Below are 24807 nucleotides of genomic sequence, written 5' to 3'. Positions count from 1 at the left end.
AATTAAAAATTGCAACGCTAAAACTGTGAATGTTATTTCTTTTGTTTCTTTTTATTAATAAATCGTTTATATATACATATGACACATAATGAATAAATCGGATCTCAATTAAACCGTCCGATCCAGAATTATGTCTGATGCGCGTTCGGCCATTGCGATGAGAACTGAATTTGGCGTGCCGGAAATTGGAGACGGCACTACGCTGGCGTCCATTATCCTTAATCCACTCACGCCTTTCACCCTGACGAACGAGATTATATTTTTATTACAATTAGTCCGCTTCACCTCATCCCGCAAAGTGGCTTACAAATGATAAAACGCGCATCCCTGTCTTTTACCTTAATTCCTCGTCCACAACCGCGCCAATCCTACATGTGCCACACGGATGATAACCCGTTAGCCCTGCGATTCTCATGACGCATTCCGAGTAGTCAAAGTCCCGATAGTCCGGTCGTAAATGACGACATTCCTCGAAATCGGGAATGTGGACCTTCGCCCCGTACTCGCGAAAGAGTCTCGTCTCAAGAGTCTCCAGCGCGAAATTTATAGCTTACCGGAAAACCGTCAAAGTTTTTACTTTAAATCATTATAAACTGTTCTAAATAAAAACGCAAAGAAAATTTCACGAGTCAATCAAATGTTTTCAAGGGACCATTTACCTCGATAGGTGCACGTGACGTCGTCAGAGTCCTGGAGATACGCGGGATTGATTCTTGGCGGATCGCGGATGTTGCTCGATTTTAACGTTACGCTTCCGCGACTCTTGGGTTGCAAACATGACGCGAGATAAATGAATCCCTCGTGCATGCTATCGTTATACGACGGAAATAGCGACCTGTACGTCTGATAATCGATTGTTAATTTTTTTGAATCGGCATGTATATAGCTTCGAGGAAATTGCAAATAATAATCGCTATGGAATAAAATGTTTCAATCGAGCTACAAAAGTAATTCTTTCCATCGAAAGGAGAAACTACGAAACGCTAGTTAAAATTTAAATACGCAGTTGTTGGGGCTGGTTCACTCACCTCGGTCTCGAAATTTGAGATGGCCTTCAGCAATTTTTCTTCCGCGGACGCCACTCCGAAGAGAAGGAGGCCACTGTTATTAGCACGCCCCAATCCCATTACGCCGTTAGTGGCCAACCATCCTTTGACATGCAACCGGGGAAAAAGGTATACGAGATTACAACATCGGCCGCACGGAATGCGTCAATAGGCATATCGCGAATAAATGATCGCGCCCCGATCATTGGCGCGTTATTCCATATTACCGGTTCCGAAGGTGAAATAATTCAACACCTCCGGCACAGTTTGCAATTTCACCAACGTGATGCTGACGCGCTCTCGCAGATTCACGTAAACGGGCACGTTCAGATGATCGAACAGATTTCGGCCTACCTCTGGAAGATCTCGCACCACAGATATCTGAAAATCGAAATCGGTGCCGTTTTATGCGAAGATTACAAAATATACAAATCACATTCTAAACAACCACCTTATGCTTCTCCAATTCGCTAATAGGTCCTATGCCGGAGATCAGAAGTAATTGCGGAGTATTGATAGTGCCTGCGCAAAGAATCACCTCCTTTCTCACGCCGATTCTCCCGATTGATCCATTTTTGTACGTCACTTTAATACCCTCGATGTTATTATTCTTGAAAAGTATCTGTTTCATATTAAATCAAAGAGATATATAAATATGAACAAAGAAGCTAAAGTATGAATAATTCTTTTTGACAAACATTTTTGAGTATACTACAAGTTATGCAAGTACTGTTATCAATAATATAATAGTGTGCTATATGAAAATTATGGAGATTGTACCTTTGTAACAAACGTGTTCATAAGGATATGTAAGTTCTTGCGATTCCAAGCCTTTTGCAAATAAGCGTGGTGTGTGGTCCATCGAGAACCTTTCTTCGCGGTGTACATCGCCTTTCGCAAGGATACATTATCTAATTTTAAAGATTCTTCGGCCAAAACGAAGGCCTTTGTTAGATACTCTTCCTCCGGCATCGGGACAACGTTCATGATGTCGGACACTTTTTGAAAGTAGGGAAGTAAATCGGCATGCGACCAGCCTTTAGGCCATCTCTTATAATCCTCGGGCCTCCCAAAGGAATGAACGAGGTAATTAAGTTGCCCGCTTCCACCCAATCCCTTTCCCCTCGGCCAGTTTTGTCTCTAAACAAACGTGACCAATAAAGAGGTCCGAAAATATATGTATAAAATATGAGGAAATACGAATTTGTCAAATGTTGTTTTCATCTATAATACTACTTGACGTAAACAAAATAATTTACAATAATACGACATATTTTTTTCTATACTGATACGAATGTTATTATTCGTTAGTCACAGCTTTCGTGCTTTTGTGAATTATACTGTGTAGCAAAAGATGGTCACGAAAACCGTTTCTCACGTTCTTTTACGCGGAAGGGAGTTACCGGAAGATAGAGTTTTAATTACATAGCTGTTGAACCCTCGGGACGAGAAGACTTGCGGCTCCGTTTTATAGGCCCAATCGACTTCGGTGCCTTGCATCATCGGCGCTAAGAGTGGTATAGTCGATGTCCATCCAAAGTATCCACCGGCCTCCACGAGCAGAACGGTCACGTTCGACATTTCCGAGAGCCGTGATGCAATCACGCAGCCGGACGTACCAGCGCCGACTTAATCCAATAATACGTTTTATCGTAAATTATTTTTAAACTTTAATGGCTCTTTTAATTCATCGCGAGATGGACAAAATGTTACCATCATTATAAACAAAAAAATGTAGTTACACAAAAATGGTAAATTTGAAGTTTTCAATATGTAAAGAAATTGTTTCTCATTGTTTAATAATTTTTTAATTGAAGTATTTGCGAGAATTTTGCAACTGACACAATTTCATGTTTCTAAGAGAACTGGGAATGATTTGTTACTGGTGATATTTTTTGTTATTCTAAAAAGCATCTAGGGTGCTTCAATTTAGCACAATGCAATTTGTCATTGCGTGGGACGTGCGCAAATCCTCTTTGATTAAAAATCGATACTTCGTATCTTGGGGTATCGGAAAGAAGAAAAAAATAGTGTCGGAATCGCAGACAAGAATATCGATGGGCTTAAATCGCCAAGCAAACTCACCAACAATATAGTCATAATGCATCTCGGGATAATCGATAATGCTGGCCGGTTCGCTGAAGTGATAATGATAGAACAATGACGTTAGCAGGACGACGATCGAGATCAATATGTGACCCCACATGTCTATTTTGTCTCTTCGAAAACTCACGCGCGGGAAGAACACGTCCGATTGACGGTCGTCATCTGGTATCACTGAGACAACGCGCGAGACGAACGCGGAACTATACGGCTACGCGTTCGATCCCGATATTAAATTAGTAGCTCTCCGTTTATAATCGATACTTGTCTATAAGTCGAGCCGCTTCGAAGCATCGCGCCAACGACCGGGACAACAGTGTCGAGAATATTTAATTATTATATTGGAAAAACTAGCCATTATATAATTTACATATCACAAATGTATGTGAGATTTATATGATAATTTTTAACGATGTTACAGAATTAATCCGTTCACGCAATATTTTATTAGATTTTAAATAAACTGTTCGATCGCGAACTCTGCCAAGCAACGTTCTGTATATAAGATAAACGATCCGCTATTTTTACGTATGATAGTATGTCCATTAGAAGGGTACATCACGTATTGTATTTATTTTACTTTATACTACTTAAGAATTTATCTTCTTAATTTTACATTATTATGTGATATATCTGTATTCTTTGTTTATTATTAAAATTGCATACATGCTTTGTGATCCTTTGAAAAGAAAGCTTTGTCTAAAGATAATAATAAACTTTTGACATTTGGAAATTATTTTCAAAATTTTTATTTTTGTCCCTAAAAGAGTTCTGCACTTCCGAAATTAAGATAAAGAATCTTAGCAATGATTGTAAAAAACAGAGTAGGTATCAATTCTATATATTTTTATTATATAAAAAATAATATATAACTTTTTAATGTTTTATATTAGGATTCATTTGAATCATAATATTTTTCGACAGAATTCTTGAAGCATAATTAATCAGACTTTATAAAAAATTACTAAATTCGTAAAAAAATATATTATTTCATGAAAACTCAGAAAACTTCCATTCCAAAATAAATTATATTATATACTATAAATATTTTTTTTCACTTTTGTTAAAAGTTGCAAAAATATATTTTTGTTTACTATAAAAATAAAAAGTCATGCCTATCCAAAATAGTTTAGTCAATTGTTCATTATAATCCGTCACTACATGTTATATATATAGAAATATTTAATAATTTCTTATAAAAAATATAAACTATATCTGAAATATGTATTTCGTGATCGATTTGAAATCCTTTTTTAATGTTAATTTAAATTTTAAACTCACGATTAATTCGAGACAATAATCGATAAGTCGATATACGAGATACGACTTTGAGATACCTTTCTCGCCATCTGTTATTCCATCTGGAAAGCTTTAGAAACACTAGTAGACCATGTGCAGCATTTTATTTCTAACCATACTTTTGCCCAACTTGTTACAAAATGCGTATAGAAACGTGTTATTTTTGTTCGTCCCGGATATATCCAGGACACGGGATTCAATTCGTAAGGAATGATTGTAAGGTAAGAATTGTAATTAATTAAATATTATATATATGTGATATAAATTTGGAGAATAACCCTCAAGTGTATAAAATAATGCATCATTAGTATCGAAATAAGGTTATGTTTTGTAAGCGTTTCGTATAATTCGTTCTAAAAAATATTAATTATAAAGGATTCTCAATAAATTTTTTACATATTTTTATATATTTATTTTCAAGAATAAAGATTGAATTTCTCTTCAAAACGATTATTGTCCTTATCATAATTTTTTCATAATTGGAGTTAGTTAATTTTATTTTTGATGAGCTCTTCAGTTATCTTTATTCATTGAAATAATATTATTATATTTTCCGAATGTTACAGGTATTCAAATTTTGTCGTTCGAAATGCCATGCTGCATTTAAGAAAAAGAAGAATCCTAGGAAAGTCAAATGGACCAAAGCATACAGAAAAACTGCAGGCAAAGAATTGACGGTAGATCCATCATTCGAGTTTGAGAAGAGAAGAAATATACCAGTCAAATATAACAGAGAATTATGGAGCAAGAGTGTGCAAGCAATGAAGAAAGTAGACTCTATTAGGCAGAGACGACAGAATCTATACATTATGCAGCGGTTACAAAAGGGAAGAGAATTGGAAGAGGAGAGAGATATTAAGGAAGTGTCACGTGACTTGTCTCTTATTCGTTCACCAGCTGCTGGTCTCAAGGAGAGGAAGAAACAAGAAGAAATAACTGAAGAAACAGAAATGCACATAGATGAAGAGTCTAATGATGAAGTTGAAGTTCAGGAAGTAGAGGTCAACTAAATCATTAAATATTTTCAATATTGTTTTAGTTTATATTGTACAAATTATTTCTACTATGTGGAATAAATTATGAGTTCATATCCAATATCATTAATTAAAAAAAATCTTTTTTGAAAACTTCTTAAATGTTCGAAAATAGCACATCATTTATTATATACATACATATAAAACTGAACATTATAATTTATTTGTAATATTTATAAATATATAATTTATAATAATTTACACCACATAGTATATATTTTACTTTTGTAACACAGATTAACAGAAAATTATGTAAAAGCCGAAAATGTTCTAAAAACAGCATTTTTTATTGTTTAATTCTATATTTATTATTAGCTTTTCTAATATTAAATGTAAAGAAAGCAAAGTTATATTTAATTTTTTAATTTTCTTTCATTTATCACCTGACAATACTTCGAAATTTCTAAGAGGTTCTATAGATGGAGCCATGAGGGACAAATCTGTGCAAATATAAATTTATTTCATTAAATTCGCCTTGTATGCCTATAAATATTCACCTATATTATATTCATTATGGATGTTCATGTATTTAACAAAAAAATATCGGTTATACATAATATTCTTAATAAGAATTAGTAATAAGAATAAATAATAATACTTGTTCATTTTACAATTGTACAATGTATTGCGATGTCCACAGCATCAATCATTTGCATTCTTATCAAGTTTCATTATATTGAATGCGTATATAATCATAGGATCAAGAATATATCTCTCGAGTAATTCGAATAATATACACGATTTATTTTGCAATATACAATTTTCTTTTACTTTATCCCTTGTAGAAATTTATCACTATAGTAACGCTAATTAATCACTTATTTCGAGTACTTAAAATACTGATATACAGTACTTTAAGTACTTGAAATAAGTGATAAATTAACGTTACTAGTGATAAATTTCTATAAGGGATGTATAATGAAAAGATGAAATTTAATTTGCATAAAAAAGGATTTTATTCTGGTTATGGTTTGTGATAAATTATTTAATTCATGAATACATCACGTATTAAGCTTTTACGGTCTCGAGTCGCTATAGGGACAAAGAGCTTTGCCGGGAATATCCCGATTTGAGACCGCGACGAGTTAAAATTATATCGTCTTGTGCAAATAAATTAATCGAGCTTTCAAGATCTCTCGTTTAATAGAATCTCGTATTCAAAATTGCTCAAGCTCATACTTCGAACCGTGCATCATTTCTTTGTGACAGAACCCGAGCTTTCATAGAACCCGCACGAAGTGTGACCGCGCCTGTCGATGACACTGTAAACACTCGCGAGGTGTTTCCAGCAATTACCAGACAAACCACGACGCGATGTTTGCACACGAGGCGAAATGCCTTGTAGGAATACGCGTCTAAAGGAAACACCGACGAGTTCGGACGGGACACACTTGTGTTACGCGTACAAAAAATATTTTCACGGGCGTGAGCTTGCAGATTTTTTTCGAGAAGAACACACGCCGCGACCGATCTCTTCGACGAATCGATCTTTGAGCTACGCCGACGTCGGCGAGACTAAACTCAAATAGTAACAGGCCGATTGGTTTCGGATCGATTGAACAAGTGGCAGTTTTTTTTAAGTATGATGCTTGAAAATTTCAAATCGCAAATTGGTAAAATTCTTTTATACAATGAAATCTATGCATCCTTTGTATTCCGAAAATTGCAAACTCTTTCTTTTAACGTGTCACTCTGAAAAATTAATTTCTAAATATCTAATTTTAATTAAATTTTCTAACTTGCAGAAATGATTCATCTGATTCTTCTTTGCCTGCAGTTTTTCTGTATGCTTTGATCCATTTGACTTTCCTAGGATTCTTCTTTTTCTTAAATGCAGCATGGCATTTCGAACGACAAAATTTAAATATCTGTAACATTCGGAAAATATAATAATATTATTTCAATGAGTAAAGATAACTGAAGAGCTCATCATAAATAAAATTAACTAACTCCAATTATGAAAAAATTATGATAAGGACAATAATCGTTTTGAAGAGAAATTCAATCTTTATTCTTGAAAATAAATATATAAAAATATGTAAAAAATTTATTGAGAATTCTTTATAATTTACACGGATAAAATTAAATAATTAAAAGTCAATTTCTTAGTACGAGGTGCGATATGATAAAAGAAAGAGGGTTCACAATTATCAAAATACAAAGTTTTTTTTAAGTCGTGAATGAATGATGCTTGAAAATTTCATGTCGCAAATTGATAAAATTCTTTTATACAATAAAATCTATGCATCTTTTGTATTCCGAAAATTGCAAACTCTTTCTTTTAACGTGTCACTCTAAGAAATTAATTTCTAAATATCTAATTTTAATTAAATTTTGTTACTTGCAGAAAAACTTACACGGATAAAATTAAATAATTAAAAATTAATTTCTTAGTGCGATATGATTAAAGAAAGAAGATTCACCATTTTCGGAATACAAAAAATGCATATCCCACGGTGCAAGGATTAAATGCGTGCACGAGCCGAGAATACCTCTCGAGAATCCTTCAAAAGACCACAAAGACTTCGTCCCGAAATTTTGCGAGTGACAGAAATGCTTTCGACCACACGTGCAAAGGTGTGCTGATGTTTGCTGAAGAAACAGACAACACGATGGGACCGCAATACGCGTGTTACGAATAATACGACTCGTGTGCGGCTGACAATGAGAAAAAAAATGGTTTGTACGCGTGTTTTATGTACGATCGATTGATCAATGGTCCTCTCCGCGAATAATATATTCAACGAGCACGATAGAAGCTTTTTCATGTCAAAGCTAACAGCTGTTTTAAGAACGACGATTTTATACTGCGAGAAGTGTTGTTGCTTCTTTCGAAAAAGAACTCGTATCCTCTTATTAGTTTATTAAGTGTATAATATTATGTCTCTTTCTCATTATTGTATGAAGAATAATTTCCAGCAAGTATGTTTCTCTATTCTTCGAGTTGCGTGAAATGTGTCTACAAGTGTTGTTCCTTTGCATTTTCGCAATAATTTCTTTCTCATCAGGACACCAGTAACTGTCAGTGATCGATCATGTATTCGTGTACTCTTTATTGTCCATTTGGCGACTCTCTTTTTCGTCGCCGTGCCTTATTCGCCCACGCAGCCCCAGACAGGAAGGACAACACAAAAGGAGTGTCGAAGCCGCGTTGACAAAACTCAGCATTATCCAGCTCCTGCCGACGTTTACGTAATGGTCGACGTGTATCGTAGGAAGGTCCTTGTAATAACATCGTTCCACCGAAATCACGAGTATGCAGCGTAAATAAATAAGGCGATTCGAGAAATATAGTTTGCCCGGGGTCCCCGGCATTCGGTTGGACAATATTATTTTATGACGACGAACCGTCTTGAAAATTCCCTTAGATCTTTACCGATTTCGAATTCAATTCAATAATTGTGTGTGTTCACCCTGAGACTTAATTACGCGCATTTCCAGAATTTAAGAGGCGTTAATAATAATATTATATAAAGCGACTTTTCGTACATACATGTTGCAATTCGTATTTGTTGACGAAAATCGTTTTCATCCGCCAGATTAAATCTGGCGTGAATCGCGCGATTGCTTTTCCGACGAACTACATTGTTACCAAATCGCCCGGGATCATTAATCTTTCTCTGTGTGTTTTCTTAACGCGGGTGTAGCTTCATTTTCTCGAGTTCGGTCGCGTGGAAAGCTATAACGGTCCGAGCTCGTAAACATCGTAGCTAAAAGGCACTAGGCTCTGTCAGACGGCGAGGCGCGTTTAATTAAATTTCGATGTCGCGCCTTATCACAATGGGATTCAAAATGGAACGAATATCTACGGGCACTCAGATAAAGACCTAACCCAAGCCGCTTTCACTGTCCATCGCATCGCTTTGGGATTCTCTTTATCGCAAGGCAATACATTATACGTAGAAATAATAAAAATATAGCCAACGCCATTAAATTCAAGAGACATAGTCATTATACATGAGTAACTTTAAAATATCGTGTTTTAGGAGTTCTCGCACTCTTTTAAAATTGAATATTTATGTATGTGAATATTTGGTAATCTCGTGTACAGCATATTCAACTTCCTTTACATTAAACCCTTTCTGATTCTTCGGTCTTCTGAGGTCGCGGTTTTTCTTAGGACCCAAGATAGACGCGAGATATTCGATCCACGTTTACAGAAAATCCACGATTAGCTTGATCTCCGGCGATACAATCGTGATTTGCGACAGGCCAGTGGCTTGTGTCGCGCAGTGCCGACTGTTATCTGAGATAAGCAGCTCGTCCGTTTCTCTTAATTTGAGCCCCGGAGCCAGACATGGATATACAGACAGACATCACCTACTTCGAGATCACTCGGTCCGATCGGTCGGATAGCGGCAGCATGATCACCCGACCATTCACCGATAACGGATGAGGCAGAAAGAGGGAGATGGGGAGAAACATCGTTTCCGAAAGCAGCGACCTAGAAGGGGATACGACCTACCGGAGACAGGTGAATGTTTAACATTCCCGACGTAGCCTCTGTTGATGAAGCTTCTGGCTTGCTAGACGACGTAGAGGCGGACCAAGGAATGAGAGGGGAAGCTAGCCAGATAATTGGTTGAGGCGCAATTTAATTGAAAAACAACGATGGAGAAATAATAAATTATCAATGATTATCTAACATTTCCTTATTCTATTTTTTTCATACTATAATATAATAAATTTTAAAAAAATATTTTTTATATACAATATATTCTTTACAAATTGATTTTCTTTGTTACTTTGTCACGAGAAATAATATTGCAGGAGCGGGCAAACGTATAATGGATGCGTTCTAGCGCGTATGCGTCTTTTCATTATAGGATCAAAACGACGCACCGGTGCATCGTCTTGAAATGCGACATTACATCCGGGCGCTGTCGTGCCGACGCCGTTTAACCGGATTAGATGGGATCCCGTGGAACGATTGAATTTCCCCGAACAAACTGGCATCAGACGCTGTCGACGAACATAAAGATCGTGCCGCAAGCTGGTGGATTCGCTTGTTTGCACACCGCCCCGACGCGACGTCTGTCTCTACTGCCTTGACCGAAGTCGGTTAATGTCATACACCTCGGGTGTCTAATTCGAGATAAGATTCCTTTTATACCAGGCGATAGAACGCAAGCGAAAAGTGGTTCAGAAATATTTTGTTTCACGTCTTCAAACGCGCCTTGTTTAAACGAGAAAATTCAATTGCTTTGCCCATTGAATTTTCGTTCGAAATTAATGGTTTCCAAGTCTAATAAGTACAGATAGGGAGAACTTTTTTTTAGAATTTATCCTGAAAATCATGATAATCGTGGGACAATATGGTATTGGAAGAATTTTATGAGAGTTTCTCTGATTAATTTTTAGCACAATAAAAATATTAATATGCACTTAGTGAAATTAATCGAATATATTTTATATCTTATATTGTGTGTGTGGTAGATATTAATATTTTTTCTGATAAATATTAATTAAAGAAACTCTTATAAAATGTTTCCAATATATTATACCCTATTGTCTTACGATTACCATGATTTATAGAGTAAATTCTAAGAGAAACTTCTCTGTGTATATTTAAAAAACGGCGCACTAATATATACAAATCGATTCTACATCGATCCGAAATAACTCGCCCACTGGACCCTCGAGTCGATGTTACGTCCGATTCGGCGCGTTGATATATTAAACATGAAACATTGTTTTGAGAGCGTAAAACTGGGAGGAGAGGAAGCGCGTGCTTCAACGTAAGAGACCGCACGCATTTCGGTGAATTGACGCCTTTATGTGTCCCGCGCGTGAGCTACCACGAACAGCCTGTCGCTTTGGTTCTCGGATATATATCGGTGCATCGGGGCTAACTTTGTGTTAAATGATCCAATTTCCGAGTACATTGACAAGTATTATTTCGGCGAATGCCCCGTGAGAAGCGAACGAATTTTTCGACGATGTCGCAACAGATCCTTATATAGGTTGGCATTACATTTTGTTCAACTATACAAACTGTTGGGGTTTATATATAATCGACAGTGCCGGATTTACGCATAAACTAGACAAGCTGCAGCTTAGGGCCTCACATTATAAGGGGCCTCCTCGACAAAATATAAAAAATTTAAAAATTTTTAATATATTTTTTGTTAATATAAAATTGATATTAAAATAATAAAAATGTATTTTGTCATGGAATATTTTTCTATTTTTTATCAATTATGGTTTTCATGCTTATATCATCATAAAAAAAATTTATTACAATAGTTTCGCGGTCAGCCGAAAAGAAATTATAGTTTTCCTATTATAGTTAAAATATCGAAAGTTGTTTATTTTGTAACTATGGAGATGATACGTTAATTCCTTTGTAAGAATAGTTGTATAAATAAATATAAAAATATATAAAAAAATACATTTGCATATTATTGTTCGCAGCGCGCGTCCTGTTTTTTTTTTTTTTTTTCCAACTCTGTAAAGAGGGAGAAGGGAAATGCTTGTAGAAAACATGGGGCCTCTTTAAGATCATATAGCTTAAGGGCCACAAAAGTGTAGATCCGACCCTGATAATCGATGATCTTATTATTTAATAAATAATTTCAGTGCACTCCATTTATGATTCCTGAATATTTAGAATACTGTTGTAATATTTATAGCATGATTTTTATGATCGAATAACGTGCGATTTTATGTGTGACATCAACACGATAATAATTGACTAATAAATAATTAGTTAATTAGTTAATCATTTAAATATAGAGATATTACGGACAATACTGTGATTGCGCAAACGATTGTGAATTTGCATTACATATATAATTAATGCAAATCAAGGCTAAAATCAAGGAAACATGTGAAAATAATTAGCCGGTCTCTTGATTATCATCAAGCGGCTTAATTTATAGTATGGTATAAAGAAGAGGACAGCTTTTTTTCTACACCTGCGTGAAAAGCTTGACGATCGGCGACTTAATTGAACGAAGTGATGTGTGTGTATACACGCATATTTTATCATTTTATTTTATGTAAACACAGAGATCAGCATATCTAAAATGACCATTAAATGTAGATACGATCTCATACGATTGGTACTAATCGCGTCGAAAAATAAATTATCAGCATCAGAAAAGACATCGTATTTTTATAAATACATATAAATGCTTTTTTTATTGATACGAGAACAAGAAGATGAGAATGGCAGGAGGTACCACCAGGATTCGCGCGAAAGCGGCCTTTATCCATCTCACACGGGAGAGTAATTTTTTCAATTATCCGAGTTAATCCAAAGGTTACGGAGAAAAGTAATCTTAGTCCTTCCCTCCATCTCCTCTCTTCTTAGATAATAATAGATTGTTGTCGGAGGCACAGAGGGACTTTGCTACGAAGCAACTGTTAACGCTAGCAATACTCTCGCCGAGCCTCGCGATGGACGTCAACGTGAGAGGCTCTCGATCACGTTGAAGTCGAGAAACGTCGCCCTTTCCTCCATCGTCTCAACACGATATAATATAACGCGCTCGTGTTTCGTACATTCGTTCCGTTTCCTTCTCACGAGTAGCCAGGGGCACGCGATGATCATGTGCCGATCGATGAATGAATTACGAGAGAAAAGCATACACGTCCGTGTTTGACGTGAAATCTCGAATTAAGAACTGAAGAGATCCGTAGAAACGTTGGAGTTACAGTATCGAAAAATATGCAGTCAAAATATATGACAGCGTTTTATTTCTTTGACATTGTCGCTTAAAGCAATATCGTTTGGTAATATATCTTAAGAAATTTAATTTAATTTATCAGGCTAATAAGAGATTTCTCGACTCTGCTCCGATATTGTTCTCGCCTGTGCTTCTTTGGAGGGAAAATTGATTAAAAAGGAAAATTGAAATCGAGATTTTTATTAAATTCTTACTATACCGAAGAAAATATGCGCTCTGTGATCACTGTGATCTCGTTTTCAATCGCGTCAAATCAGAGTTATATTTCTTTCAAACTGTTGCTTAAAGCATTATTCGGTATTTTAATAAACCAAATTAAATTAAATTTACCAGGCTAATAAGAGATTTCCCGATTCTGCTCCGATTTTTCTCGTGTGCTTCTTTAGGGTGGAGGTTTATTAAAAAGAAAAATTGAAATCGAGATTTTTGCGCTTTGTATACCATGATTCGGTTTAAAAAAAAATCAATTTTCTTTGACACACTATGGTCCGCGGGTAGCCCAGGAAATTTAATTTGTTTTATTAATAAATTTGTATATCATAATAAAAGTCAGAGAGAGAGATATATATATATAAAGCTTTTCTATCGACGAACGGTTTTTTGTTCCCTTTTTTCTTTTCCCTTCCTCATTACGCTTTTACGATCGGGATACGTCTGATGATATACTAATGCGAGAGCGGTGAAGTTTATGGCAGCAGCCACCGTCGCGCTGGAATTATGTAAACTTATGTAGCCGCACGTACACACACACATGCTCTCCCACGGAAGCTCGAGGATTTGGTAGCTGGCACTCTCACGGCTCATCCTTCGCACCTTTGTGTCCCTCTCGGGAAGGGAATACCACCTCGTGGAAATCCACTTTGTCAAGACGCGAGTCGTTCCGTGCGTTCCATCGAGAGAAGAGAGAGAAGAGGCATTTTTACAATCTGATATGTTATGGGGTACCGCGTACCATTAATTACCGGGACAAACAAACGCCGGCAAATTATACGTTCACGCGGCCACTTCACGGCCTCTTATCCGGCATCTTATTGTGAACACGCTGTGGTTTATAACGCCCGGGATATCGAAAGGTCTACGCATCTCCCGGACCTCTTTTTCGCTCCTCTTTCTTTCTCGATTCCCTCCGTAGATAGCTATTCGCGCTTCGTAAACACACCGTCCGATATGATAGGAGACAGGTTTTAGCGTAGGTGTAAACACGCCGCGTCATTTTTTTTATAAGTCCGGAAGAAAAATCTCTCTATTTGATAATAATATGGATTACACATATATCGTGATTACAGACCTCTGGTATGTCGTTATTAGTCGCGCGAGTGGACATTTATCCGAGAACGAGTGCTATAATTACATGGTGCATTATAATATTATCTCAATGACAATCTTAATAGAGTGTAATTAGAGCGTTGTTCTAACCAGGACGGGAGAGTCTCTTCATTGACTTATATATGAATGGAGGGATGCTCTCTCGACGAGGGCTAAAAATTTCCTTCGAATCATCTGGTTAATCGCGCCTCGACACCCACCCAGACGTTATATTTTTTTCGAGATACTTTAAACTGAATCATCGCGATGCTATGCGCATATCTCATTAAATTGTTCAGTTTCGAAGGTAAAACGCGTTCGATGGCTTTTCATACGAGCACCACGTGTTGGAAACATCGCGTCATCGCGATCGTCAGAGATTCTTGTTCCAAGCACAGACTTTCAATTCTATAAACACATATTTCCATATAATTAGATATGCAAGATATTTTTCTACAAATGACTCGCTAGATTTTTCAACCACGTTACATAACTTTTTTATATTCGATGCTTTTTCGCCGGCTGTTTAAAAAACAACCACTGGGGTTCATTTAAATTGACTTTCAGAATCTATGACCAAAGAGACATCCGGTTCAATATACCCTGTGTACTGAAAATATCTTATTCTATCAGACAGAATCGCGAGAAGAGACTGTTGGCCATCTCAGTGCGCGAGATCGAGCGGCTACAGTTTCATCTCAGGGGATATAGACGAGTAGGCGATGGATACATTGCACAGAACACGTTTCCGTTACTATTACTCGTATAAACAATTATTCATTCGGAGGTCCGCCTCGCTTCTCCGTTTCCCGATTGGCTTGGATCCGCCAAAGTGGCTTGAATCGTTCCGCGTTGGTATCTAACTTCCGGTTTCTCCCATTCACAGACGAAGAAGTGTTTAGAGAAGCTCAGCTTCGCTCTTGATAACCATAAATATTTATCGCGCGAGGTACGTCCCAAGAAAAGTTTATCGCGAGAGAGCATTTGGTTGGTCAAAATAAAAAAAACGAAAACCTTGGTCAATTGATACGTAACTATGAAAAAAGATGATATATAATCTGTTTCACACGTTCGCCAAGAAGGCTCCGACAGGTGACGGAACGATACCGTATCGTTAGCGTGACATCTCACGTATTGTCTGGACACACGTGAACGCGATAGCCGAGATACGTGGCGCGAATGCGACATTATAAAGGATTATTTATCGCGGCGAAGACTTGCGCACATCAAGATTCGCGACACGAGAAGAACATCGAATTTCTTCGAGATCACGCGCTTTCTCAAACTAAATCAGTAACACAGAAGATTTCATTTCAAAGATCAGTGAAATATTCATATTTTGCTCCTCCGTATTATGTCTCATGCCTCACTTATGGCAATAATATTTCACTGAAAAATTATTAATAAAATTGTAAATATTATATTTGTAAAATATAGCACTTTAACCATTTTTTTCCACTTATTTTGGATTACTATTTTTTTTTAGAGAGAAACTACTATACAACATATGGATATATAATATAATATATTGTGCCAAATATTAATTCCCACTATGTCTTTAGACGTGTCTAATCTATTAGTAATAGTCGCCTTTTATTTCAGCCTGGACAATGTAAGACGTTCCCTTGTCAGTTTTGTTGACTTTGCATGCTTTTTTTAGAAACGGATAGTAAAGAAAAGAGAGTCAATCCATATATTAAGAAACAACGTAATTTCAAATAAATGAATGATTTTTTAGCACATTATGATTATTCTTATTCTGTAGATATAAAAGTCTCAAATTAAAAAATATTAATAAAAAAGAATTATAATATTTAAAGTTTAATATAAGTAACATAAATTATAGATCTAATAAATAAGGACCATTGTATTTTGATGCGCAATATGTTGAGGATATTTGTAGGTTTTTTGTACTATAATTATGACCAATCTGTAGTATAATTATTCATTCATTTCTCAGTGTGTTAATGTACTGATTCCATTTAAAAAAGTCCAGGCGCGGGAAGATGTACGACGAAGGTAGATGATCACTCGACGATTCTTAATTCGAACGGCTGAGAAAATCCACCGTGGCGGGTCTCTCGTCGTCTCATAATCCCTCTAATCTCCCCCGATCGGTAGATACGAGTTCTCCGTTACACGCGTGCCGCGTACTACTAATTTATGCCCGTGCCTCGAAAGCGAATAGAACGTGGAAACGTGCCGCGGCCTCTGGCCTCAATTTATTGATGCTCCGAAAGAATGAATAATCGCGGCCGCCGAAGCATAGAAAAATGTCCCACTGTTGTTCCCACTGAAATTGTTTCCAAGAAGGGGGAGTTTGTTCCGTTTTATATATATAGGTAATTGTCACCCCTAGCAACCGCGCGATCACCTATAAAACCTTTCTCAAGGTTCCTTAGAGGATAAAACGGAAACGCATCGATCGTGAAATTGCCCATTCGCTCTTCGATTTGCATCAACTTCATCGCATCGGGGGAAGAAATCGACCCTCGTTCGAGGCTGGCGCCGATTGTCCTCGACAGCAATGTCTCTCGTCGTCGCACGTACGTAAAAAAACCGCAGGAAATCGCAGCCTTTTTTCTCCCATCGTCCGGTATTTGCATAGTTTTCTCGTCTTTCCGACAGCATCCAACCGCGCGACAGTCTGTACTTCGCGGATATCGCGAAGTCGAGAGGCGCGAGCTTGAATCGTAAGTCGATTTCAATTCAGCGCGGACTTTAAGCGAAGTTTATGCGTAACGCGTTGCACCTGTATGGAAATCTTTCTCGCAATATATCGACTCTCTCGTAAGCCATTACGCGTTTTTTCTTTCACCCGGCGACGAATCCTTGAACAGAAATCGCGCGATCGTAATTGTCTCTCGCGCCGGGAGAATAAAACGAGGAAGCATGTACATTGGAGAAAAAGCATCAAGCGAAAAATCGGTAGCAATTTAAAGTTTCGTAGATATAATCGCTTTTGCGTCGATGAACGCAGCATTATCCGAATTAGTCTAGCATCTCGATATAATTTTATTGCCGAAAATGAGATTCTTTTCAGAGACGAGGGTTAAAACGCATCCATCAAGGCGTCACGTCTATTTCGCGGCCGAGTGCGGATATTCCGCTCCAGTACGCAGGCGCACCCACGCGACGGTTGAATTACGCGATTTACGAGCTGATAAAACGAAGGGATATATTTCAATACAATGCGACGTACATTTAGGGAGAAGCCCGTCCGCATGGATGGTTCACTAATCGACCGGATCGTAAAATTAAGAACTACCGTTAACCTGCGTCGTCGAGGCGAGGTAGCTTTCGTCGGTGGGTCACCGAAGGTGGAGAAGAAGACGTTTCTCTCCGATTGCTCTTCGTAATTCACGATCCGCACGGCTTAAGAAAAAGATGCTTGGCTGGGTAGAGAGAGGGAGAAAGAAGAAGCGGGTAACCGCGTGCGGCGATACAGATTTTTATGGGACGTAAATCTCGATGACGGCCGCAAGAAGCGATTTAGGAATCGTGAAAGGCGCGGCCAATTCCCTAATGATTCTGATTTATCGCCGCCGCGCCGCGTCGGTCCGTTTCGATGAGCCGTTCATCTCGTAAAGAGCACCTCAATTCTTGCCGAGACCCCACAATGCGGAAAGAAAATCGCGAGAAAATTTACGCGTTGAGATTTATTAGAATTTTAAAAATCTAACGAAACTTACAAATAAAAATAGCAATATTTGCGTTCGAGAATTAATACGAAAAATCAAATTGAATACTTAAAACGTCGCTAGTGGTATTTAAAATAGGAACGATATATTTAATTCGACCCAAACTAGCCAAGAAAATTTTTATTTTATTTCCACAACGTTTCGACCATCTGTTTTTGGTCCTTTTCAAGTGAAAAATTCCTTGATAAAAGCGCAGTTAGTTAGACACTGTTGTCATGATTATTAAACAATATGATTATCGGACTTTTTTGAAAAACATTTGAAATAACTTTTGAAAGAAAGTAACCGCATCTTATCGTTATGATGGATCGTCAAAAAACAGATGGTCGAAACGTTGTGGAAATAAAATAAAAATCTTCTTGGCTAGTTTGGGTCGAATTAAATATATCGTTCCTATTTTTAATACAAAAAAATTGTAATTATAGGCGCAATAAGCTCCCTGAGTTGCGATGACAAGAATGTTAATCTCGACGATAAATGTTGAAAATATTTTACAGTCGCAACACACACGCGTGTGAATTTTTATTAATAGGCCCTCCTTCCATTCTTGTGAAAGTTTTCCGAGCATACAGCCACGATCCCGTATCGGATATCGAACGGGCGACAATGCGTCGGAGATGCTATCTGAAAGGTTCAGGCGTAAATTTTTAACCGAAGCTGAAACGGTGGTCCCCGGGTTCTTGCTCTAACAGAGGCGAAGATCTGCATTAGCAGATGCTCCGGCTAATAATCTGTCACCGCCGCTCTCCATCGACATGCTATTAAGTGGGCGTTTATAGTGTGAGGAGCCTTCGCTATTTTCTACTGTATTATCATCCCGAAAAGAAGCTTACGAAGCTGCTAATTCCTCTTCCTATTCAGCATTCTAACACGTCAGAGTAACTGATTCTGTTTATTTATTTTAGTCTAATACGCAGATAGCGTTTGATGTCGCTTTGAAGCGAGAATAACATATTGCGTAATCGATATTTAAATTTTAATACGGATTAAACCTTACAAATTTCAAAGATAAATTGTGATTAGCCGAGTAAAAACGTCGTCGTATATTAATTCTAACGTAGATATATTTTTTCAAACAGCGTGTTTTATATGCTCGACTCGGTTGCGACAAGGTGGAAGAATTGAATGTCCTATTTGCAAAGGAATCAAGAAAATTTGCATACGCGTCGGTGGACTAGTACAGGATATCCATCAAAATACTCGAGATAAAATAAATTCACGCTGACGATGATCGCCGTTCGTCTCCGCTACATTCGTGGCATCTTCTCTCCATGACGCCGGCGCCATGGGAAGCAGAATCACGCGAACCGCCAGCTGAATTCTGTCCTCGTTTTCTCGCGATACGTCGCAGCTGAGGTTCGTCATCTGCGAATGCAGCTCGGCGTTATTAACGCGGTTCCTTTTTGGATCCTATCTCTTGAGCGATCCGAGAAGATGAGAAAAATAAGGGATCACTCTCGACGCGCCGCGTTTAATTGGAGAAGCCTCTAGAAAAATGTTACGAGCTGCGAACGAAATCGCAGATGCGGTGTTTCCCTGGGAATAATTTCAAAAAAAAAAAAAAAAAAAAAAAATAGAATATAAAATTTTCAACAATAAAAAAAAGAAAGAATTTTGTTACCGCAAGAGTTCTCGGTCTCTCGTTCATTCGGATTAAGACCGACGAGACCCCGGGGTCGTTCACGCGACGCTTTCTCCGTCATCGACATTCGGATTATCTTTATTTATCATACGGGGACCAGTCAGCGCGGCAAGGAGAACCGGGTACGACGATGGGTGACGGGCAGGTCGCCCTCGGCGCCGTGGGCTGTTTAATTTTAGGGCATTACGCGCACAGGCGGCAGCCTGGTCGATGCTAAAGGGTTCCCCGGGTCGGTATTTGCCGAGATATTATCGCCAGGAGGAGATAGAAGGTTGAGGGGAGCAGAGGGAGAGAAGCAGAGCCCCTTCGGGGTAACGAGGAGGGCGTGACTCTTGCTCGGGGAGTCTGAGAAAAAGAGAGAGAGAGAGAGAGAGAGAGGGAGAGAGAGAGAGAGAGAGAGAGGTCTATGATGTATCCGACACCGTTTCGCGAATTAGCTTCGGTACTCTCATCATCGCTTCCATCGGTCGGTCTGTCAGAAGGCCGAGGAAAATCGCTCGGCGCACCAGAGGCAATAATAAGTCGCCGCATCGCGCAGAATACCAACCGCAAGATTGCAGCTGGAATAGACAGGCGCCGCCGTGCATGCATAGATGAGGAGGCTGTATGCAATCGCGCGTGGCGATCGAATTCAAAATTCGAGGGAAGAATCAATATTAAATCTGCATGGCTGTTGCATCTTTCGAATCCTTGTCGAGTGCTCATGCATTATTTACGTCAACAGAAAGATTTTTATATATGATTGTCGCAGTGATGGAAGTGCAGCTACAATGCATGTTAAATTTTAAATTTTATTCATAATAACGATTTTTAATTATTAACAAAAGCATAATAATTTGCATATTTTTAATATTAATATTAGATGAAAGAGCCTCTAAGAGAAGCTGATGTTATTTCAGCCGTCGTGGCTCAAATTAAAATCTTTAATTATGACGTCTGAAATATGCATTCGACATGTTTTCGTCCCGGCGCGGCGCGGACGATCAGATTTCACGTTGTAAGCGTAACCTTTCATTGGCATATCAAAACGGTCATCTCTGATTTTAATTTGCGCCTTGCATGGACTAGAGAGCAGGTAAGAGATCACCTCGGATATATATGGTTGTATTCCTGACAGATTAATATGCAACGAAAGACGCATAATTCTCAGTTCAATCAACAGTATTTAAAATAAAGTCGCCGCTTAGATCCGCATCTCTCTATCCATCTAAACGCAAAAAAAAATTTCTTATGTTTAAATCCGCTATAAAATTTTCGCGTTTTAAACATGCGCTTATCATATAAAAAACTTGAATATTTATGATAAGTACATTCATCCGTTCAAAGTTGCAATACGCGCACGCGCAAAAGATATTCAATAATCATCGTAAATAATGATTGCGTGTTGACATATCGATCAGCTGATTATTTTGTCAACACGTACGTGACTCTGTTTACATAAATTTTTATTCGCGCGCAATCTCAGACAGTTTATCGATCTATCGCGCCGGTAAATCGTTGTCGGATTTTTTCGCGTCGAAGAAAGAAAAAGAGAGAGAGAGAGAGAGAGAGAGAGAGAGAGAGAGAGAGATTGATTAGACAGAGAGACGCTTTAATCTAATAAATTATATCAATATACTTTTATTAATTTACTATTAACGTCTCGTTAGAAAAATAAAATATATCTATATATACTCAAATAGTATCGCAGACATCTCGAGTGTCGAGACGATATCTGTGTTTCGTATGTGATGCACGGGCGTTATATGCGATTATTATGGCGCGTCTTGTGAATATTCATGGTTCAATACTTTCGTAAGCAAGATCGGCGACGAGATCAAGTAACGAAAATTTCTACGCACGATCACGAGTTTTCGTCAACATGCAACAGTCGGAACGCGATTGCGACGCATATAAATGTACGCGAGGAGAGACACCTTCTCGTATTATTGATTCTCTTCAAACTTGTAAAATTCGCTGCTGACAAGTACATAAAAAATGATGACTATTTAAAAAAAATTAGATATTTTTTTCATATTAAAATATATATGTCATTCATCTATTATATCATCTCATTTAACTCTTTATTTCACGGAGAGAATTTTCTCTTACAATATACTCTGAAAATCATGATAATCGTAGGACAATATGGTATTAGAAGAATTTTATTTCTCTCATTAATGTTTACCACGATAAAAAAATAGTGATTACTATGTACGTAGTAAAATTAATCGAACATATTTTATATCTTATTGTGAATATTTTTTATTGTAGTGCAAATATTAATCAGAGAAACTCTAATAAAATTCTTCCAATACAATATTGTCCCATGATTACCATAATTTTTAGGGAAAATTCTAAGAGAAAATTCTCTGTGTCTTAATTAAAAAAAAAGCGCCAAACTTATTAAATTAAACAATTAAATTTTACAAATTCAACAAATAGTATATAGTAGAGAAACTCAATAAAATACAAGTGTTTAATATCAGTGCCAAGGCTTCGTAAGCGAAATCTGAGAGAGGATTTCGAGCCCCGGTATTCACGTCACCTTTGCACCGCGTGTTTCCGCGAGATTTCGAGTTGCGTATTTTATTTGGCGTCAACACATAGTTATATACGCGTTAACGTTCGCAACTGCAACTGATTACAGCGGTAATCGAGCTAGATCGTGTACGCATCACGAAACATCCGGTATACTTTAGCGTGAACTTAACACCCCATCGAACCCGGGGCAGCCGCCGTTTTCCGCCGGAATGAATACACGCCTTTTTTCTCTCGCTCAAGTGAGGATACCCGCGTCTACTACCTGCCATTCGTGCGAGCGGCCAGCGTATACTTATCGCGGACTCACAGGTGTTAAGTGCATGCCTATTTCTCTACGCGGCTGAGTATACAGGCACGCAAACCCCTGCCAAATTAATACGCGAAAGTCACGAATCGCGGCTAGTCTCGATCCTCGAACCGCTCTTGCAAGCGATGTAGGAATGAATCCTTTGAAAGCTGGCGTAGTCAATTAAATCGCGAAAGAGCTCGCGTAACATATTTCATGTTTAAATATATGTATGTTTGATATAAAAATTAATTTTTCTAATTAATTATAAAATTATATAATTCTTGTAGGATATATTCTCCATTTTTTTTTAATAGAAAAAATGATGTTTTTAAAAAATGACACACACACATAACACATGGTTATACATTGCGCCTTCGAGGCTCCGTTTGTCGTTTGGCAAAAGCGCAGGAATAAAATTGGCAGGTCCCGTAAATTCCACGACGGACGTATCCATTCTTGGAACAAGAGCGTCGGTAATTGAAGCGGGCGCAATCGGGAGAACTAAGGTGCCAAAACGGGTCTTAAACGAGTTCTCCAAAGATGAGATAAGGATCCCGTAATACCGGGCAAGATCGATTGCGCGCGCGCAAATACTTATATAGATGGGAGAAGCGCTTCGAGCTGTGTCATATTTTAAGACTTATTTCGTTACGTTTTTTCTCGCCTTCGCGACATTAAATCTCGAACGGATAACTTGGCGCATTCTCGATCGTTTAACATTGCCCGATATAATCTGTTATTCGTTCATTTACTGATGTTAAAAGCCGGAAGTAAAGCAACTCGTTGATGTGTGAAAACTGCGCTTTCAACGAGGGGTTTGAATGCATTGAGTGTTGTGGGTAATTTTATAGATGCACCGGCGAAGATTACGCCAATCTCTTATGATAGTTCTATACAGATCAACGAACAAAGTTAACCATTTTAGATATTTTTAAAAATTTTCAAGCTCCATTATCGAGAGATTTTATAAATTAAAAAAATTTTTCATCATTACTGTACGTCAAATAAAATAATTCTTTTGTATAGAATAAAAATAAATGCATATTACGAAATTTATTTTAATTATTTAACGATATTCCACCGACTGATTAATTACTGGTTCCACCTCGTATAAGTAGATCCATTTTTTAATAATTATTAGCCGAGATGCGGACTAAAAAGCGGCGAATCGAGTTTTAACGAAAATTAGGTCCCGCGTAATTTCGCCGCCAATTAAGAGCAGGTTGGTAAAATTTGCGTGCCTCTATACGTAGCAATCTTTCGCGGTATATTTTTAACGCGAGCGACGAACCTCGCGCGATCTCGCGCGGCTCCAGGATCAAGATAAGCGTCTTCTCTTGCAAAGAAATAAGTAGTTTAAGACAGTTCGCGTGGCCGGAGATTGGTCTGACGTCGTTCACCACCTCGCTCGAGGAATGGAGGGGGAGAGGAGTGTTTTATGCGCGGGACTCCGAGTATGTTTATGCATCGTGCATCCGCAGGTGCATCCCGGCCGCTCGGTCGGAGCACGTCAAACCTGTGGTCTGATTCCGCGCCGGAAAGACACGAAATCGCGCGTTGTATGTACATACGAGTGCCGTGTATATGCGCTTTCGCGTGACGAAATGTTATCGGCGCGATAACGGCGGAATTTCCAACTCGAGGTGGCAAACGCGATATTATCGCGGATAATTGATACGCGAGATTAATTCAGTGGCGGTGCAAAAATCAAGTTGTTCAAAAAAAAAAGATGTACATATATGTGTCAAGCGGGTTCTTTCATGCGTAAATGCATATAAATTTTATTTCGGGATCATTAAATCAATTTGCAATTTTGGAGGGAAATTTGCTTAGGATTTTGACAGGTAACTTTTTGTGTGAAAGTAATATAGAAGATGATCGATAAGAGTGTACATTTTACTCATTTATCGTTATTTATATAATGCCAGTCATTTTGAACGAGGATGTAATTTTATATAAATTTATCGATCTAATTTTGCTTGATAAGTGACACTTTAATAAGATGGGATCAAATAAACCTTATCATTTGCCTGTAAATATTTTCAGCGCAGCTAAGAGGAAAAAAATTTAATAAATATTTGACTTGCCTACATTCACGATAAAATTTCGCGATAAAATATTAGATTCGTAATCATATTATTTTAATCCACGTTACATTATCCAAGTAAACTAAT

The 24807-nt window shown here is 37.7% G+C and overlaps 3 protein-coding genes across 3 annotated transcripts in view; 1 reads left to right on the top strand and 2 right to left on the bottom strand.

Moving 5' to 3' along the window:
- Positions 1–26: 26 nt before the first annotated feature.
- Positions 27–3379, bottom strand: LOC114934639 (neither inactivation nor afterpotential protein G). Its single transcript, XM_029307328.2, has 9 exons — positions 3132–3379; positions 2472–2674; positions 1827–2186; positions 1498–1668; positions 1274–1427; positions 1029–1150; positions 660–843; positions 339–549; positions 27–241 (listed from the first exon to the last, which is right to left on the bottom strand). The coding sequence occupies exons 1-9, from the start codon at positions 3250–3252 to the stop codon at positions 109–111; spliced, it is 1659 nt and encodes a 552-aa protein (XP_029163161.1). The 5' UTR covers positions 3253–3379; the 3' UTR covers positions 27–108.
- A 1144-nt stretch (positions 3380–4523) lies between these two features.
- RpL24-like (ribosomal protein L24-like) lies at positions 4524–6095 on the top strand. Its single transcript, XM_029307330.2, has 2 exons — positions 4524–4669; positions 5015–6095. The coding sequence occupies exons 1-2, from the start codon at positions 4589–4591 to the stop codon at positions 5456–5458; spliced, it is 525 nt and encodes a 174-aa protein (XP_029163163.2). The 5' UTR covers positions 4524–4588; the 3' UTR covers positions 5459–6095.
- LOC146720402 (uncharacterized) overlaps positions 5847–24807 on the bottom strand; it is an 87694-nt gene continuing 68733 nt past the window's right edge. The window contains exon 5 of the mRNA XM_085488609.1: positions 5847–7350. Within this exon, the coding sequence (XP_085344735.1) occupies positions 7170–7350 (181 nt within the window). The 3' untranslated portion in view covers positions 5847–7169. The remainder of the gene's footprint in view (positions 7351–24807) is intronic.

Source organism: Nylanderia fulva, unplaced genomic scaffold, assembly GCF_048542155.1.
Source record: "Nylanderia fulva isolate GAGA-0341 unplaced genomic scaffold, ASM4854215v1 Scaffold7, whole genome shotgun sequence".
Taxonomy (NCBI): domain Eukaryota; kingdom Metazoa; phylum Arthropoda; class Insecta; order Hymenoptera; family Formicidae; genus Nylanderia; species Nylanderia fulva.
Note: the sequence above shows the minus strand (reverse complement) of the source record. Positions and strands in the feature narration are given on the sequence as shown.